The 20,726-nt window shown below is 38.9% G+C and overlaps 1 protein-coding gene across 1 annotated transcript in view; it reads left to right on the top strand.

Annotated features, from left to right (window-relative positions):
* FIG4 (FIG4 phosphoinositide 5-phosphatase) overlaps positions 1-20,726 on the top strand; it is a 122,127-nt gene that overhangs the window by 75,515 nt on the left and 25,886 nt on the right. The window contains exons 20-22 of the mRNA XM_008706231.2: positions 1,398-1,593; positions 4,135-4,217; positions 7,712-7,798. Coding sequence (XP_008704453.1) covers positions 1,398-1,593; positions 4,135-4,217; positions 7,712-7,798 — 366 coding nt within the window. The remainder of the gene's footprint in view (positions 1-1,397; positions 1,594-4,134; positions 4,218-7,711; positions 7,799-20,726) is intronic.

A 20,726-nucleotide genomic window follows, 5' to 3' on the forward strand; every position in this document is an offset into this window, starting at 1 on the left:
AGGAACCATTATATATATATATATATATAACAAATATGCTCAGGTAGAGAAATTAATAGATTTTCTGTGTATTACTCTAGAATTGTTTTGGGGAAGACTGTTATAGCCAGTAATGTGAGGAAGAAGTCAAACCATGTTTCCATCTTCATCCTTAGACACTGGAGTGAGATGTGATGTGTTCTAGCATTAGAATCTGTTACCGCCACTGACCTAAATAATCCCAGTGATGAGATGTTTTTAAGACTCTGGCCAGAAACCCTGGCTAGACTGTAGAGATTGAGTCCTAATTGTATTTGTGAGTATGTATGGGTCCCTTGTTGGACTCTAGCTACGTGTGGTTTATACAATGGAATATATTACTATTTCCAAATATACCATGTCTGTGGCTTTAAATAGCTGCATGTTAAGCCTTGGACTGGAAACTAAGGAATTTAAGAGATGTCCTCAGGAGTTCAGAATTCCAGGAGTTCCTGTAATAGATGCATAAATGACCAGCTACATTATTGTATAGCACAGAAATGCCACTGACTTTAATTTTTACTTTACAGAAAGTCAGAAACTAGCTTATTTTCTATAATAGCTAACCCATGGTCGGATAGTACCGCATTTTCCTTTCCTAGAACATTTCAGAATATTATAGCATTTTAAGTCTTTTATAGAGAGTGGTTTTTAAAGGGTGAAATATTAAACATTTTTCACAAAAGCCAAAAATTTTACTATAAAATATTTTCTGAGTTTAAAAGAAAAAAATATTCTTAAGACTGTCATATTTGGAACCAAAAGTAAATACTTTTATAAGTCTGAGTTTTGGGTTTTTTTTTCCCCATCTATTCCCTACTATTTAGTAGGAATGTCTAGCAAATACAGTTATTTACTAATAACACAAATTTCAGAATTTATGTTCATCAGTTGCTCATTACTGTGATACAAATCATCAGCTGATGCTGTGATTGATAAAAGCATAGAAGGGAAGGAAATTTACATGGATTTGGCTATTGACCTTTTCTTGAAGGTTTTACAAGTTGTAGCTAGATAATTTTACTAATGTCCCAAACACATAGTCTTCTATTATTGTACCATAAGTTTTGAAAATACTGATTTCATTTACCAAAGGAAGGCACGGTAACCAAGTGGTGAGAAGATTTCTGCATTAGCTTACACGCACTTACTGATTTATTCTCTGAATTTATAACAGGGCTTAAATTCATATAAGGTCAGTACATGTGCATGGTAAAACATTAAGGTTTTCCCTTATTCACAGCTTGAACCTAGAAACTAGTTTCTCACAGCCATTTTCTTGTGCTTCACTAGGACTTAAGTTTTGGACAGAGTCATACATAGTGAGTGTCAAGGGTTTGGTTTAAAGATGCTTTATATCAATATTCATCTTTTTAAAGGAGCAAAAGCAATAGAGAAGAAGCTGTCTTACAACGGAAAACGGCAGCCAGCGCCCCGCCACCCCCCAGCGAGGAAGCTGTGTCCAGCAGCTCTGAGGATGATTCTGGGACCGACCGGGAAGAGGAGGGCTCTGTATCTCAGCGCTCCACTCCAGTGAAGATGACGGACATGGGAGACAGTGCCAAAGTGACCGAGGTGTGCAGGAGAGGAGCTTGTGTGGTCTGGCATGAGGTTTAGAGAATGATCTCTAAAATTATACTTTCTGTTAAAAGGCTGAGAGTCAGAAAAGGTCACTTTATCTCATGCATACCATTCTAATGTGTGGGTGTTTGAGACATTGCAGAGATGAATACTTTTTTTTTTTTTGCTGAAGTATTGTTGACATACAATATTATATTTGTTTCAGGTATATAACATAGTGATCCCACAATTCTATACATTACTCAATGCTCAGCATAAGTGTAGTCACCTATGACCATACAATGTTATTACAACATTGTTGACTATATTGCCTATGCTGTACTTTTCATCTCCATGACTTATTTATTTTATTACTGGAAGTTTGTACCTCTTAATTTCCTTCACCTATTTTTCCCATGCTCGTACTCCCTCCCCTCTGGCAACCACCAGTTTGTTCTCTGTATTTATGAGTCTGTTTGTTTTTTATTTTTATTTATGTATTTATGTATTTATGTATTTATTTATTTATTTATTTTTATAGAGATTTTATTTATTTATTTGACAGAGAGAGAGACAGCCAGTGAGAGAGGGAACACAGGCAGGGGGAGTGGGAGAGGAAGAAGCAGGCTCCCAGTGGAGCAGGGAGCCCAATGCGGGGCTTGATCCTAGGACCCTGGGATCATGCCCTGAGCCGAAGGCAGACACTTAACGACTGAGCCACCCAGGCGCCCCTGTCTGTTTGTTTTTAGATGCCACATAGAAGTGAAATCATATGGTATTTGTTTTTCTCTGTTTGACTTATTTCACTTAGCATAATACCCTTGTGGTCTATCCATGTTTTCAAAAATGTCAAGAATCTCGTTCTTTTTATGGCTGAGTAATATTCCATTGTGTGTATATGTATATATATACCACATCTTCCATATCCATTTATCTATTGATGGAGATTTAGTTTGCTTTCATATCTTGGCTATTGTAAATAATGCTGCAGTAAACATAGGGGTACATATATCTTTTGAATTTGAATTGTTTTGTGGGTTTTTTTGGTAAATATTCAGTAGTAGAACTACTGTATCATATGGCATTTCTGTTTTTAATTTTTGAGGAACTCCATTCTGTTTTCCACAGTGGTTGCACCAATTTACATTCCCACCAACAGGGCATGATGGTTCCCTTTTCTCCACATCTTTGCCAACACTTATGATTTCTTGTCTTTTTGATACTAGCCATTCAGACTGGTGTGGAGTGATATCTCATTGTGGTTTTGATATGCATTTCCCTAATGATGAGTGATGTTGAGCATTTTTTCATGTGTCTGTTGGCCATCTGGATGTCTTCTTTGGAAGAATATCTATTCAGGTCCTCTGCCCATCTTTTTAATCAGATCATTTGTTTTTTAGGTGTTGAGTTGTAGATGTTCTTTATATATTTTGGATAGTAATCCTTTATTGGGTATATCATTTGCAAATATCTTCTATTTAGTAGGTTGCCTTTTAACTTTGTTGGTGATTTCCTTTGCTATGCAAAAGCTTTTTATTTTCGTGTAGTCCCAATAGTTTATTTTTGCTTTCGTTTCTCTTGCCTGAGGGGACCTATCTATAAATATATTGCTAAGACTGATGTCCAAGAGATTACTGTCTATGTTTTCTTTTAGGAGTTTTATGCTTTCAGGTCTCCCATTTAGGTCATTAAGAGATGAATACATTTAACATAGATGTTATTGAAATGGTTTCATTTTGAAATAAAATCGGTGTTTTTGTTCCTGTATAACAATAAATTTATCACTTCAGAATTTTTAAGAGAATCCTGTCCACTTTTGTGCAGCACATCCACTTGAGGTCCATTTATTTCCTTGCTTAGCACGTTGTTGGAATGTAGGGTTTGGACTTGGGCCTCACAATCTTTGCATAGCCTCAGTGAGAAATTCACCCTGTTCAATTTGACATTACCAATATAAGGGAACAGAAAAGGGAAGTAAACTACAGAAGAACCAAATCTAGCTTTAGGGAAATTTAATTCCAGGAAATAGCCAAAAGTCATAGAAGTAGATATGGCAAATAAAATGTAATAATATAAGAACTGAATCCGTAATTCTAGGAGTTGACAGACTACAGCCAATTGTCAAAATCCAGCCCATTGCCTGTTTTTATAAATAAAGTTTTATTGGAACCCAGCCATGCCTATTTGTTTACATATTGTGTATGGCTGCTTTTGCACTATAACAGCAGAGTTGAGTAGTTGCAGCAGAGATGGTATGACCCAAAGAACCTAAAATATTTACTATCTGGCCATTTGCAGAAAAAGTTTTCTACTTCCTGAATTATACAAAAGGAACTAGTAATTATTTAATAGCTTTTTACCCTAAAACAAAGTTTTTTTTAGTGGAAACAAAATCAAATTTTTAAAAAGCCATTAATTGAAAAGTTTAATGAATAGATTGAAGAAATAATGTGATTTCTTTTGTGGAAATTTCACAGGCTCATTTTCTTCATCTTTGAAAATAATATGCTAGATGTCTAAAAATTCTTCCTGGTTCCTTTTTGTTTTCAACCCCAGAATGTCGTCCAGCCCATGAAAGAGGTATATGGAATTAACCTCTCAGATGGTCTCTCAGAGGAAGATCTCTCCATTTATTCAAGGTAAACTACTTCTATGTAGAAATTAAGGAAAAATGCAAATGTATTATTACAATAATTTATATCTAGTATAACTTTTGAAAATGAAAATAGTCAACAATACAGAAGGAAATGAATTCCACTTGGAATACAGTAACGGTGTTTAGGAGGTCGGATTCTGAAACATTGGTTTCTATTTGGAGTTAAAGGGCCTACTGCCTGAGACTCTCAGACCCCTCAATGATAAAAATTTATGATGTGTCCATGTATTCTCACCACCTGTATATAAGCTGCAAGCTGGAGTACACATACATTTCTGTATTCTTGCATTAACAAAGTCCCAAGATCAGGTACCTCTTACAAAATATACCTGGGATATTGACGACTGAGGACATTGCATTTGCTTTAGCTCTGGGGTGCTGGTGGGAGTGGTATCTGAGGAGAAAGAAAGAAGTGGTGATATAAGGGCATCAAGTCAGAATGTTCTAGACCTTTATTAGACAGACTAAGCTGAAAGAGCATCCACCAAAAGGTGTTCCCTGAAATCATATACGTAATTGTGGAGAAACACAGAATTATAGTTATCAGATTTTCAAAAGAATCCCTCACCTAGAAGTCTTCAAGAACCTAAGATAACCTCTATAAACCCTTCCTCAGCTTAATACATGCATTGAGAAGACCTAATTATCACATGTGAATACCGTCCCACTTCATTCATATGTTTGGCTTACGTCAGCTCTATAATATAATGAGCACTTGTCTTCCATTCTTTTTTAAGGGAAGTATTTCATTTGCTGAATCCATCAAACTGGATAATGACAGCTTTTTATGTCAAATTAGTAAGATCTGCTATAATACGTAAGATATAAAAATGCACAGCATCTCCTAACTGCAAAAGCCCTGGAATGACTCTGTATTACTGTCATAACAGAAGCCAGTTTAGTCACCTGGACACACAGGTGCACAGTCATTTATCCATCACAGCTGTCCCAACAGGGTGGCTAACCTCTTCAGCATTTGAAGTGAGCCTTTATAAGCAAGGTGGTTTGGAGGAGGGAATTATCTGGGGTTAGTGACTGAATAATAAGACTTCGCTTATTGTAGAGAACAAGAGGGTCAAGGACTGAAATATTGGCTCACATTAATTAAGCAAAAAGAAAGTGTCTCTTGCTTCAGGCATGACTTTTGCTTCGAGCCTTTTTAGCTCAGATTGCCTCTGAGGGGCCCCCTTTTAGTCCTCCCTTCTCAGGGAGTCAGATACAACCCTGTTCAGCCATAGTATCCAGGGGAACCAGTCTAAGAAGGGGACAAGGGCAGGCCCAGAGGAAAGGGAGTACTGCTGGGGAGGAAGGAATCCATGTCCTGGAATAAGATTCTATGTTTGATATCCTGAAGAACAGCACCTCCTCCTTTGATGTGTGTAACACTTTGCAGTGTTTTATTTCTTCTTCAGACAGCTGTGTAGTAGGCTGAAAAGATATTACTATCCCTCTTTATAGGCCAAGAGCACAGAAAGAGCCATTCAGTGACTGATTCAGGAGGCCTTTCCTATGCTTCGTGGGTACCTGTGATTTTAGACTATGCAATCCTTTTTATTCTCTTGATAATATCAGCTGCCCATGCTTATGATGCAGACCTGGGGGGAGGGGAGAAACAGAGGTCTGGTCCCCTCTCTTTACTGTGGGTGGACTGCTTCCCCTGGCGGCAGGGGCATTTCCCTCTCCATCTGTTGTGGGCATTGCTATGGCAGAAGAGGCCTCTCTCCATCAGTATTGGGGGCATGGCCGTGTTAGGTGGTGGCCAAGGATGTTCAGGAACTGACTGGTACCCTTCTTGCCCCAGCAGAGCTCTGGGGCTCTTAGTGCCTCGTCTAATCCAGAGGGCAGAGCTTCAAGGGCAGGGTGAGAGTCCATGTAGTTCTGGTCTAAATTGGCCTAAAAAATTTTGCCCTCTCCCATTGCAGTTCTGCACCCAATTGGCTACTCTCACCAAAGATTGCATGTGTAAAGACAGTGCCCTGGCCTGGCTTGCCTGTCGCAGCTCCCACCCGGGCAACCACAGGACAACATGGGGAGAGAAGGGATGTCCTGGAATTGGCATCCATAGCCTGTCTTCCTGTTCTCCTGCCTGTTTTTCCTACATTTGGCCTCAACCACCTTCAAACTCCTGAAGATCTCTTGGTTTTGTAGTTTTGTTCTAATCACTTAGCCCTATTCTGCATACCTTCCTTTGCCCTTAGCTTCTCTGGTATCTTTGGTGCTGGACGTTGTCTACTTACCTCCTCAAAGCCTCAGCCCTGTGCCAAATCATCTTTTAAAAAAAAAAAATTCTGACAGTGATTGTACACATGATTTGAGACGTTTAAAGTTCTGTACAAATAACAGGTGTTATATGACATTCTTCCCCAAAAATGGATCAAAAATGTTTATACCTGCTGAAGATAAAAATTGGATAAAAGTAAGTTATTTGAAAGTTTTCCAGTAAAACCGGGGATGTACTGTATGGTGACTAACATAATAAAAAATCATTATAAAAAAAAAAGAAAAAAAAGAAAGAAAGTTTTCCAGTAACACCCTAATGACTTGGTAATTAGTAGTTTCTGCCGCACTTTTCTTGACCTTTAAAAAAAGCTAATAAAAAATAAATTATAAAAGTATCAATAATTATCAAAAGAAAATATTTTCAATAGTAGAAAACTGAGATGGAAATCAGCCCTTTAATCGTGCCCCATAACCTCCCAGGGGCACATAGGAACAAAATTACAAGCCATGTTCCTGAGGGGAAGATGGATGCCTGGAGCACAGACCACACTAGGACAAGTATGCACTTGAGAAATAGCAGGTGGTCCTTGGCTCATCAGCCCACTGGCCCATTGCAAGGTATCCTCCTATCCTATGGAGCTGGCAGGGGGCAAGTCCCTGTGACTCTTAGCTTCAGGCCTGGATGAGTGTTGTTCCCGGCTTCTCTAAGGAGGGGGGTGTGGCTGTGGGGCTCAGCAGGTGGTCTCCTTCCCCCTTCCTTCACGGTCAAAAGTACAAGAGCGGCTGGAGTACACTTGGGGATTCTTGTGGTGCTAAGGAGACAGAGTTCACATGCCGGGTTTTCAGCAGTATCCCCGCTTTGGGAGATGGATCCCAGGCCTGATCTTGTTCTTTCTTCGTCATTTGTCTCAGTGCAAATGCCTCACCTCGTGTTCCCCTAGTGTCCTGCTGCAGTTACCCTTAGATAAGTGAGGCTCTGAAAGTTCATCCTCCTGGCTTCAAGAACACTGGTTCAAGTTCTGTGTCACACTGAAGTAAACTGAGACACAGAATTCCTCCTTCATTTGTAACAAACCCACCATAAGATCAGGCCTCCATTTGTAAGGACAGTCTTGGGTTGCATAGGACACTCTCGTGTGCTTTTCTGAAATAAGAAGACTGCTGTCATTTGAAAGCTCATACCATTTTGTGTAATCTACTGAATTTATTGCAAGTAGTTCCTTCTCTAGCTTAGTTTTGATCCATTGTCATTTGTAGATTCGTTCAGCTGGGTCAGCGTCAACATAAACAAGACAAGAGCAGCCAGCAGCTCTGTTCTAGGTGCCCAGACGGAGTTATAAAACTGTAAGTACTAGATTCGACCTTTAAAAAATCTTTGTATTCATGCCATTCATAGTACTTTTTTTTGTAGACTTTTTAAGAAAATTATTCAGTCTTATCACCATATTAGTATAAGCACTAAAGTTTCTCCTCCTGGTGTCTTATCCAAGAATAACTGGGTAGCTGTGGGGTTGGGAAAGAGATCAGCAGATTTGACTTGAAATGTACCCTTTGGAGGTGGGATTGGAGTTGGTGGAGGCTTCCCTCCCTAAACTCAGCTCTCCACTGGGTAGAGGTGGGATTAACGAAGTAGCTCTGACCCTGGAGACAGGCTCCTCAGGTTCAGTACAAGGCAGTGATGGGTTTGTCTCGTCTAGCTGTATATTCCCACTGGTTCTAATGACTTGCTGTAAGTTAAACAGGTGTTTAGTAAATTTTTAAACAGAATCGGGTTCATGTCCTAGATCACAGCCTCAGTACTTCTTCTTTTTTTTTTTTTTTTTTACTTTGATTAAGTAACTTAAGTCTGTATGGCTATTTCCTCATCTGCAAAATGGGATGGTAATAGCACCTACTTTGTAGGAAGGTGGTAGGCTTAAATGCAATAAGGCATTCAAAGTGCTAAGAACAGTGTCTGGAAAAAGTTCTCGGTAAGTTGTGGTCATCACCATCATCATCATTATCATCTTCATCATTATCCTCTGCTTGTTGGACCAGACAAAGCAAAGGTTGTGACCAGGAGAGGTTCCGGATGCCATATGCTCAGTTGAGTTTCTTCTAGAAAACCGGTCACTGTGGATGTTAAATGAGGTAGTATACATGAGGTGTCTAGAGCAGTGCCTGGCATAGAGTTGACATTTAGAAAATTACCATTTCTTAGAGCAACTTTGTCAGTTTGTTTAATACATTTTTGATCAATGTTGATTTCCTGACCTCTCTGTGTACCACATGTGCATGTTCCTGATTGATAGTTAAAGAGACTGTTAAAATAATGCAGGCGAAGACTGGAGGCTTGGAGAGTAGTGGCTAGGAGGAGTTAGGAAATGGAATAAATTTGGGGAATATTTAGGAGGTGAAATGGGACTTGGATACTGACTCATCATGGAGGGAGAGAAAGAAGTCCTTATCAATGAGAATGACCCTTAGATTTTTTGGTTTGTGTAACAGGTTTAATTGATTGATTGATTGATGCATTTATTCATTTAGCAGCTGGGTATTGAGTACACCTGTGTTAGGACCATTCCAAGCTTTCGTTTCCTGAGGCCAGGAGTGCTGCAGGAGGGTACAGTTTGCATTTTCAGTAGCATCCAGGTGGCCATGTTTAGGAGGCAGTTGGGTCAACTGGTCTGGAACTTCTGGGGATACAGATGGGGATGGTCATTTCATTCTGGGGATGTACATGCCTATGGGTGATAATTAAAGCCACTGGCTAGGGATGAGACCACCTAGGAAAAGAGAAGAGTGAGAAAGCTTCTTCAACTGAGTCTTGAGAGGATCTGAGTCTAGCAGCTGAGACAGAAACTTCCAAAGGAGGCAGAGAGGCTAATCTGAGAAGGGAAGGGAATGGGACAGTGTTTAATCACAGCCTCCAAAAGGGCTGCTTATCCTTCTCTCCCCATCACTGTTTTTTTCTCCTTTTTTTTTTAAATATATAAACTCCTATTAATTTAGAGACCATTTTTTTCTTTCTTAAGTCTAATTAACAAATGGAAGTTTGGGCTCCCAAGTGAATTGAAATACATTGGCCAGAAAAGGAAAGTATTTAAATGTGTTAGTAAAAAAAATAGACTCTGTTAACTGAATTGTATTATACAAATTGATTATTCCATTAAAATAGTATGGCACAATTTGGGAGAAAAAGATGAAATGAATATAGCATACAATTAAAAGTATTTTGTGTTTTCTTCAATATTGCATCTACTTTGATCCACAATTGGCCTTGCAGTAATTACTTTTAAATTGTCTTCTTAAAATATTTAGTATTTACTTTTCTGAGTCCTAGCCCATATGAAAACCTTATGGATCTAGAATTTTTTTTAACTTTTGCATTTAATTAGTAAAGAATCTAACATGAGTGTCTTTTTGCACAGCATCTTCAACAGGATAACAGAAAGCCTGACAGGTTCAGCATTGTGTTGTCATGGCAACTGCCCAAGGGTGATGTTGTGGTTGTTTGGGGGGGGGGAGTTTGTCTTTGTGTGTGCACATGGGTGCCTGCTTTACACTGAAATTCTCTAACTAGAATCTTAAAATGTCAACTGTTCATTTTTAGATTTTGAAAGTTATCCCAAAACCAAGAGCAATTAGATTTATATGCGATTATTGACATTCTCATTTTGTTATGTTTTAGGTTCTAAGATACTTTAAAACAGTGATAAGTTTAAGCTTATGTACATATGTGTGTACTCATCTCTAGATAATTTGCAGTCTTACCAGTTTTTCTTGAAATCCTGAGGCAAACCAATATTCCTTTTCTAAATGTGAGGTAAATACAACACCAAATATAAAAATTATGGGTGGTAAACAACTGGCGAGGCGCCAGTGTAGCAGGGGCCCAGATATATATGGAGGTGCAGAAACCTGGATGGGGTGGCTGGCCACTTTTCACCCAAGGTGGTGACTAGGAAGAAATGATGTCAACCAACATTCACGGACACTCACTTAATACCTTAACCTGAATTAACTCAGTTCTCATAATAACCCTATGATCTTTCTATCATCCTCATTGTACAGATGGGGAAACTGAAGCACAGAGAAACCGTGTAACTTGCTCAAAATCAAACATCTAGCAAGTGGGAGAACCAGGATTCAAACCCAGATAGGCTGGCTCCCCATCACTAAGCTATACATGCCTAGTGTTACCGGCTGCTTTTGTAACCGCGTGGTAGAAATACTGAGTAATTAGTGTGAACAGCCCTCACATTGATCCTCTGACCTCATCTGGGTTTGTAGACATCTCTGCATGCAGACATAATGTTTCTGCTCTGTTAATATTAAATTTTGTTTTCACATTTAAATATAATATACCTTTATTCTTTTCCCAGTACCCAGCATATTGTCCCCAATGTAGACATGCTTCTTGAGCAAGGATAGTTTGCTTGACGTAAAGCACGGTATAGAGGCCATTTAGCCACCATCAGAACAGCGCTGCTGCTATTTACGATTGCTGCCATCCTACTAGGTTATAAGTTCCTAGAAGGCAGCCCAGAATAATATGTTAAATTGAGTGCTTAGTAAATATTTGTTGAAATGTTCCCTCATCCCCCCATCCCGCCCATTACTCTCAGAGTCTGTATGGGGCCCCCTAAGCATCCCTACCTAGAAGCCCACCTCACCAGCATCTCCCTGGTTTTCAGCCACCCTCCCAGTGGCTCCTTTCTCCCCTCATCCTTGAACATTCTTTAGTTTTCCCCTCTATTCTGTTTCCTGCTCATAAGCCCTCTGCCCTCCCCTACTTCTTTGTTCCCTTCTGATAGAAGAAAAAAGCAAGCACCAAATGTTTAGCTTTTTTCCCCCTCTATCCTGTTTCCACTTGCACCTGTGACCAAATGCAGAGTGAGAAGGCCCCGAGTGGAAGGACTGACTGTGCCAGGGCAGGCGGGGTGATGTGTGGCCCGGCAGTGATTCACTGTATTCATGCAAGACCAACCTGTTCTCATTTTACACTCCTACCAGTTCTCTGGGAGTTTTTAAGCAACAAATGCCAATCAGTTTAGGTTAAAAAGAACATGAACACATATATTATTAGTGCTTGCTATTCTGTGGCTCACCTATTCCAGGAATAGGTCTCACTCGTTTAAAAACTACCTCTAAGAAATGGTTCAAAATATAATACATAGAGTTTGGATAAATACTATCTAGCTTAGGGTTCTTCCAACACAGGATGAGCTGAAATGTAATATAAGGTAAATAAGTGTGTTTACTCTTTTAGGACGATCAGGTTGAATTTATTCCCTAAGTCCATCTTGTAGTAAGAAGCATTTACTGACCATACGGTGAATGCCCCTGGGTAAGGGTTTCTGTTAGGGGACACGCTTCACATCACAGGGTGCTTTACACAGTCAGAATTAGCACACCTTTTCACACTGATGAAATGAGCACAGCACAGTGGCCGTGATGAGCTCAACTTTGTTTTCTTTTCACGAGTCGTTTTCAGTAATGTATTCCCGATGTGCGAGTCACTCTCTGGGGTCCCCCGCACTGATCTCATCTAGTGCTCTGCAGACAATGCTCTGGGCTCTGGGCTGCGGGTGCAGTATTTCTACCTTAATGGGTAACACTTGTTATCTTCCCCAAACACCCTGAGTACAGTCTTTAAAGGTTTAGAGCCCTTGGGAGGCAGCGATCAGTGATTAATCGGCTAATTCTCTCCACAGGCAGGAGACGAAAGGTGACAAGGAGGCTAGTCTGTGACCTCTTCCTCACCCCAGAAGTTAGCACGCAGTCTCTGTTCCTCTTTCCTTCTGCCCTTTACTTTTCTCTCTTCGTTATCCTCTTTGGCTTTTCCTTTTTATCTTCTCCTTTTTTTTTTTAATAATGATTTTTTATTATATTATGTTAGTCACCATACAGTACATCCCCGGTTTCCGATGTAAAGCTCGATGATTCATTAGTTGCGTATAACACCCAGTGCACCATGCAATACGCGCCCTCCTTACTACCCATCACCGGTCTATCCCAGTCCCCCACCCCCCTCCCCTCTGAGGCCCTCCGTTTGTTTCTCAGAGTCCTTTTTATCTTCTATTTCTAAACGATCCCCTTCTGTCCATTCCCTCCTCTTATATATTCCCTTACTGTTACCTTCCTCTCTGGCCATCTTCTCTCCCTCGCCATCCTCTTTCCATCCCTCCAGGGTAGTTTTAACTGTTTTTTTTTTTCTTTTTAATACACTAACCTCTCCAAAACATAAGTTTCCTTCATGTGTTTAGAGCAGTGCTTTTCAGACTGTAATTCTTGACTCATAAGTGGGCCATGAAATTAATGAAGTGGGCCTCCACACAGTGAAATAAAATAAAACCGAACAGAATCCAAAAGAGAATTCCAGGGCATGGCACAAAGTATAGCTGTCTCGTTGAGTAGAATTTTCTTTCTCTGCATAAATACAGCCGTATATTCGTTTGCTATGTAAGTGTATTTCTTATTGTAGGTAATAGTCACAGGTTGGATTTACATGAATGCACCTTCTCTGGAACCCCATGAATTAAAAAACTTAGCTCAGTTCCTGTTATGTAGGCATTTAATAAATGTTTGTAGATTGAATGGAAGTGTGTGGTGTGTGTGTGTGAGAGAGAGAGAGAGAGAGAGAGAGAGAAAGTGAGTGATTTCTCTCGGGAATAAGTAGAAACAGAGAAGGGAGGTCAGGAAGAAAAGGAGTTAGGAAGGGACGAGAGAGTGTTCTGTGGTATGTCCGTAGTGGGTAAAGTAAATGCAGGCCTGGAAAAATACAGTCTTGTTATGTAAAATAATCGAGAGCTAGGATGGGCGTGTAAGGGGAAGAGGTAGCAGAAGCTACAGCTGAAAGAATGAAAGAGCCATTAGATACATAGATAAAGTGAATGTCTCTTTGTTTGAATAGTATCTATGATAGTACCCGCCTACTATGTTAAGATAAACTTAATGGAACAAGGTGAATTTGGTGAAACTTGCAGGGAGGGCTATCCTGAAAGATTTCTAGCATATAAGGAATAATAAATGTAAATTCAATTGCAGGTACTTATGTTACTAATTTAAGGTATCAAAATGACTTTATTGTGTATTTTTAAATGATGTATATTGCCTGTTTTATTTTGGTGACTCCCATTTGTGGGAGCTTTCACAGGTTCACATGAGGTCTTAAGTACCCCCTTAATCTGGGTTTTGCTGTTGTTGTTGTTGTTTTCAGAAACATAGCTCTTCTATAAAGTAAGGTAAACTTCTGTAAGGTAAGCTCTTACCTTACTCATAAAGCAGTAAAGGTATTGCATGGAGCACTGAGTGTTAGACGCAAACAATGAATCATGGAACACTACATCAAAAGCTAATGATGTACTGTATGGTGACTAATATACCATAATAAAAAAAAATAAAGGCATTAAATGGTAGATATTTAATGCATGCTTTCTCTATGCCAGGTTAGGTGTTTGCAGTGCATAGCTGAATGGGATACAGTCCCTAGCTCCGAGGGTTTGCACTGACCCATGGGGTCAGTGTTTCTAGGTGGTAGGGAGGTGCTATGAAGATGTTAGCAGAGGAGGCTTTGGGGGCGCAGAGAAGAACCAAAATCAGGCAGAGACTCCTGGGTAGGCTTTATTCTCAGGCTAAATTCTAAAGGAAAGATGGAGTTATTTGGTTGAAGAAGACGAAGAGGGCTCTGGGCAGAGGCTCCAGATCATGCACCACTTTTGGAGATCCATCCATAATTCTATGTCTAATGCAGGGGGATTGTCAATGAGAGACACAGGCAGGTAGGAACAAGATCAAGCACGCTAAGTGAGAGAGTGTGACCCTTATCCTACAAGCCTGTTCTTTTTTTTTTTTTTTTTAAAGATTTTATTTATTTATTTGACAGAGAGAGAGATAGCCAGCGAGAGAGGGAACACAAGCAGGGGGAGTGGGAGAGGAAGAAGCAGGCTCATAGCGGAGGAGCCTGATGTGGGACTCGATCCCAGAACACCGGGATCATGCCCTGAGCCGAAGGCAGATGCTTAACGGCTGTGCCACCCAGGCGCCCCTACAAGCCTGTTCTAATCAGGGGAGCGATAGACTTATATTTGCATTTTAGAAAGGTCACTCTGGAAACAGCGTGGAGAATGGATCGGAGGCGGACAGGTAAACAACTTATCTGTCGGAAACATCAGGAAAAGAAAAGAATTGGAGTCTGCTCTTGGCAGTTGAAGTAAAGAAGGGGGATTATTTTGCAAAGGTAGAATCTATAGGGCTTAGTAAGACTCGGTGTAGTGGATTGGGTGTTCAGAACGTGCGAGAGGCCAGGTGTTTTCTGGTTTGGTTCACTAGATCTGGCAGTGGGTCACCGGGATTGGGTGGGTAGGTCACCAGGATACATGACAGACTTAAGCTTGGGGGCTAAGGTGTTTCATTTATGATAATAATTGCACATACAAAATGATTTGTCTGGGGCTCAAGAGGTTTTAGATTACAGAATTTAGATAAATTTAAGTGGGTTTTTTTGTTTTTGTTTTTCTCTTGATTTAAAAAACAAGTTAAATTTCTTTCTCTAAAGGCGTCCAAGTTAAATAGATTATAATACATGCTTTTAAATTTTCCTGGAGACCCATGTTCAGATTAGAGGACAAAAAACTCCTTCAATTGCTGATAGAGATGAAGAATTTATTATAGCTTTAAATGTATTTTTAGCCCATAAAACACTGCTTTGTTTTGTATATGAGCAAGCAGGTTAATCCTGGGGGAGCAGATTGGGATATCTGATACGGCCACGTGAGGGGTATTACTCATTGTTTTTCTTCGCTCTGTATACAGAAATCACATTTTGTAACTGTTTAACCTTTTGTTATTTTGTTGGTTTACCAAATTATCATCAGTTTTCTGTATGGAAGGTGAGTGGGATGATTTTGGGCAGATGGGATGATGATTGAGCCTTGTGCCATGTCACCGTGGCTTCCTGACAGCCATTCCTTTTGCACAATGAGAACGCATGCCCCGTATGATATATTCGTGGCCCCTGCCTCCTTCGATCATATATGAGAAGTCTTTTCAGTTAAGATAAATTTTTGGTTGAAAGACAAAAAAGCTTTCTATTTCGTATTTAAACATAGCTGTACTATCCAAGGTGTTGCTCAGAATTCCTTGGGGCTTTTACACATGATATAAAAAATGAAGTACAGATCCCCTTAAGTCCTGATCCTGTTTAATATGCACCAGCAGGCGTCAGTAGTGTTTTAGTGTGATGGAAATAATTTTCCTTATTTATCATTTTATGTTATCACTCATTTTCCTCATGGTCTTATGAAGAGGTTTGAGGAATAATACATGGAAATCAGTTGCATTATGTTTTCATAATTAGAAGTCTGCTTGTATTTTGTAAACATCCTTCTGCCATTCCCTCCCAATTTTATGAGAACAGAAAGTCCTTGGTAAATAGAACCCAATATGTGGTATTTTTTAAGAAGACTTATTTATTTAAGAGGGAGAGAGAGAGGGGCGCCTGGGTGGCACAGCGGTTAAGCGTCTGCCTTCGGCTCAGGGCGTGATCCCGGCGTTATGGGATCGAGCCCCACATCAGGCTCCTCCGCTGGGAGCCTGCGTCTTCCTCTCCCACTCCCCCTGCTTGTGTTCCCTCTCTCGCTGGCTGTCTCTGTCTCTGTCGAATAAATAAATAAAATCTTTAAAAAAAAAAAAAAAGAGAGAGAGAGAGAGAACGGGGTGGGGGGTAGGGGGCAGAGGGAGAGAGGGTCCTATGCAGACTCTGTGCTGACCAAGGAGCTCAATACAGGGCTCAGTCTCACGACCCTGAGATCACGACCTGAGCTAAAACCAAGAGTCGGATGCTTAACTGACTGCACCACCCAGGCCTCCCTAATATGTGATATTTTTAATCTAAAACCAATCTAGGGATGACTGGCTGGCTCAGTTGGTGAAGCATTCGACTCTTAGTGCTAGGGTTGTGAGTTCGAGGCCCACGTTGGGTATAGAAAGTGCTTAAAAATAAAATCTTAAAAGAAAAAAAAACAACTTAAAAGTAAGTAAGTAAGTAAATAAATAAATAAATAAATAAATAAATAAATAAATAAATAAAAAGACTATGAGTTACTTGAGGGCAGGGCTTATCTACTTTTGTATCCCCAGGCCCTAGGAGGATACCTGGTACACAGTAAGTAGTAAATAAATTATGAATGAGTACTAGTCAATATTTAATAGTGTTACCTCTTTTAGGAATATCATGTAGTAATTAACTGTGAGGGAGAAGTACCAGGGTTAACCAATTGAAGCAAATGGCAAGACAAATGACAACTATTTGTAAGTTTTGGACTATACACTTGACCCTTGAACAACATGAGGGTTTTGGGGGCCCACACCCCCTGCCCTGTGCAGTCTGAAATCTGTGTTTAACTGAGGACTCTCCCAAAGCTTAACTACTAATAGTCTACTGTTGACTGGAGCCTTACTGAGAACATAAAGTTGAGTAACATGTATTTTGTATGTTTTATATATAATATATTATATTCTTACAATAAAGTAAGCTGGAGAAAAGAAATTGTTAAGAAAATCATAGGAAAAGAATATATTTACAGTACTATACTATATTTATAAAAACAAAAAAACAAACCGCGTCTAAGTGGACCAGCACTGTTCAAACCCATGTTGTTCAAGGATCACCTGTAGTTTATTTTCAGTTTCAGAGGTAGCAACTCAAATTTCTTGTCAGCTATCTCATCGGTTTCTCAGTTGACAAATATTGCTGCCCTTATTAGTTAACTTATACATTCTGTTAGTAGGACAAGCTAAAATAGGGCCGTGATTTTCTTTTTCTCATTTTATTTCAGTTCAGCTGTATTGAGATATAATCGACAGATAACGTTGAATCAGTTTAGGGTATACAATGTGAGGCTTTGATATACGTATCTATTATAAAATGATTACCACAATAAGGTTAGTCATCACATCCATCACCCCTCATATTTACCATTGTGTGTGTGTGTGTGGTAAGAATTTTTAAAAACCTACTCTCTTGGCAACTTTCAGATTTACAATACAGTATGTAACTGAAAGTTTGTAGCTTTTGACCACCTTCACCCATTTCCCTATCCCCCCCCTTCTGCCTCTGGCAACCACCAGTCTGTTCTCTGTTTCTATGAGTTCACATTTTTTAGATTCCACATATAAGTGACATCATACAATATTTGTCTTTTTCTGTCTGACTTATTTCACTTAGCATAATGCCGTCAGGGTTCATTCATGTTGTCAAAAATAACAGAATTTCTTTTTTTTTTAATGGTTAAATAATATTCCATTACACACACACACACACACATTTCGTAAATACATCTCACGTTTTCTTTATTCATCCATGGATAGCCATTTAGGTTGTTTCCACGTCTTGGCTGTTGTAAGTAATGCTGCAATGAACATAGATAGGGGTGCAGATAAGTCTTCAAGATAGTTATTTCCTTTCCTTTGGATATGTACCCATAAGTGAAATTGCTGGATCATATGGTATTTCTATTTTTAATTTTTTGAGGAACCTCCATACTGTTCTCCACAATGGCTGTACCAATTAACATTCCCACCAACGGTGTAAAATGGTTCCCTTTTCTCCACATCCTCACCAACACTTATTATTTATTGTGGGCTTTTTGGGGTTTTTTTTGTTTGTTTGTTTTTGGTTTTTGGTTTTTTTTGGTAAAAGCTATTCTAATAGATATGAGGTAATATCTCATTGTGGTTTTCATTTGCATTTTCCTGATGCTTAGTGATGTTGAGCATCCTTTCGTGTTCCTGTTGGCCATTGTGTATGTCTTCTTTGGAAATATGTCTGTTCAGATCCATTGCCCATTTTTAAATTGGGTTGTTTGGGGTATTTTTCGTTGTTGTTTTGTTTTGTACTTTTGTGTTATATGAGTTTTTATATATTTTGGATGTTAATCCCTTATCGGATGTGTGATTTGCAAATACTTTCTCCCATTCTGTAAGTTACCTTTTCATTTTGTTGATCATTTCTTTTGCTGTATAGAAGCTTGATAGTTTGATGTAGCTCCACATGTTTATTTTTACTTTTGTTGTTTATGCTTTTGGTGTCATAGCCATAAAATCGTTGCCAAGACCAGTGTCAAGGAAATTTGTTCCTGTGTTTTCTTCTAGGAATTTAATGGTTTCAGGTCTTACATTGAAGTCTTTAATCCATTTTGATTTAATTTTTATGTGCAGTGTAAGATAGGGGGTCCGGTTCCATTCTTTTGCATGTGAATATCCAGTTTTTCCAGCACCATTTATTGAAGAGATTGTCTTCTTGACAGAGTATTCTTGGTTTCATCATCAAATATTTGTTTTTTGTTTTTTTAAAGATTTTATTTATTTATTTGACAGAGATAGAGACTGCCAGCAAGAGAGGGAACACAACCAGGGGGAGTGGGAGAGGAAGAAGCAGGCCCATAGCAGAGGAGCCTGATGTGGGGCTCGATCCCATAATGCCGGGATCATGCCCTGAGCCAAAGGCAGACGCTTAACCGCTGTGCCACCCAGGCGCCCCTAATCATCAAATATTTGTTGATTGTATATGCATGAGTCTATTTCTGGGCTGTCAATACGATTCTATTGGTCTGTCTGTTCTTATGCCAATGCCATACTGTTTTGATTACTGTAGCTTTGTAAAAAAGTTTGAAATCAGGAAGTGTGATGCCTTCAGCTTTGTCTTTCTTTCTCAGGATTGCTTTGGCTATTCAAATCTTTCGTGGTTCCATGTAAATTTTAGGATTGTTTGTTCTGTATCTGTAAGAAAATACTATTGGAATCTTGATAGAGATTATATTGAATCTAGAGATTACTTTGGGTAGTATGGACTTTTTAATAGCCTTAATTCTTATAGTCCATGAACATGGGATATCTTTCCACTTATTTGTCATCAATTTCTTTTATCAGTGTTTTACAGTTTTCATTGTATAGATCCTTTACCTCCTTGGTTAGATTTATTCCTCTTCATTGTATTGTTTTAATGCTGTTGTAAATAGCATTGTTTTCTTCATTTCTTTTTCAGATCATTTGTCATCAGTGTATAGAAATGCAGCTGATTTTTATATGTTGATTGTATATCCTGCAAATTTACTGAATTAATTCATTAGTTCAACAGTTTTTTGGTAGAGTCTTTTTAGGATTTTCTATATATAAGATAATGACATGTACAAATAGAAATAGTTTTACTTCTTCCTTTCCTATTTGAATGTCTTTCATTTCTTTTTCTTGCCTGGTTGCTCTGGCTAGGACTTCCAGTACTGTGTCAAATAGGAGTGATGAAAGTGGGCACCTTTGTCTTGTTTCTGATTTTAGAGGGAAGGCTTTCAACCTTTCACCATTGAGTTTGATATTAACTGTGGATTTGTCATAAATGACTGTTATTATGTTCTATACACAGTTTATTGAGAGTTTATCATGAATGGATGTTGAGTTTTGTCAAATGCTTTTTTGCATCTATTATTCTATTGTGGTGTATCACATTGATTGATTGAATAGCATATGTTGAATCATCCATGCATCTTGGGGATGAATCCCACCTTATCATGGTGTATGATCCTTTTAATGTCCTAATGAATATTTTTGCTAGTATTTTGAGAATTTTTCATCTATATTCATTGGGGATATTGGCCTATAGTTTCCTTTCTCATAGTGTCCTTATCTGTCTTTATTATCAGGATAATGCTGGCGCCATAGAATGAGTTTGGGAGTGTTCCCTGTTCTTCAAGTTTTGGAAAAGTTTGTAAAGGATTGGCTTTAATTCTTCTTTAAATCTTTAGTTGAATTCGTCTCTGAAACTATCTGGTCCTGAGCTTTTCTTTTTGGGCAGGTTTTTTGTTACTGATTCAATCTCCTTACTCATTAGTAGTTTGTTAAGATTTTCTATTTCTTCATGAGTCAGTCTTGGTTGGTTGTAGGTTTCTAAGAACTTATCCAGTTCTTCTAGGTTCATCCAGTTTGTGGCATATAGTAGCTCATAATAGTCTTTTAAGATTCTTTGTATATCTGTGATACCTGTTGTAACGTCTCCTCTTTCATTTATAATTTTATTGATTTGAGCACTCTTTTTTCTTGGTGAGTCTAGCTAATGGTTTGTTTATTTTGTTTATCTTTTCAAAGAATCAGCCCTTGGTTTTGTCAATCTTTTCTGTTATTTTCTTATTCTCTGTTTCATTATTTCTGCTTCAATCTTTATTATTTCCTTTTTTCTGCTAACTTTGGGCTTGATTTGTTCTTCTTTTTATAACTCCTTGAGGTATTAAGTTAGTTT

The sequence above is a fragment of the Ursus maritimus genome, unplaced genomic scaffold, assembly GCF_017311325.1.
Source record: "Ursus maritimus isolate PB19 unplaced genomic scaffold, ASM1731132v1 scaffold_13, whole genome shotgun sequence".
Taxonomy (NCBI): domain Eukaryota; kingdom Metazoa; phylum Chordata; class Mammalia; order Carnivora; family Ursidae; genus Ursus; species Ursus maritimus.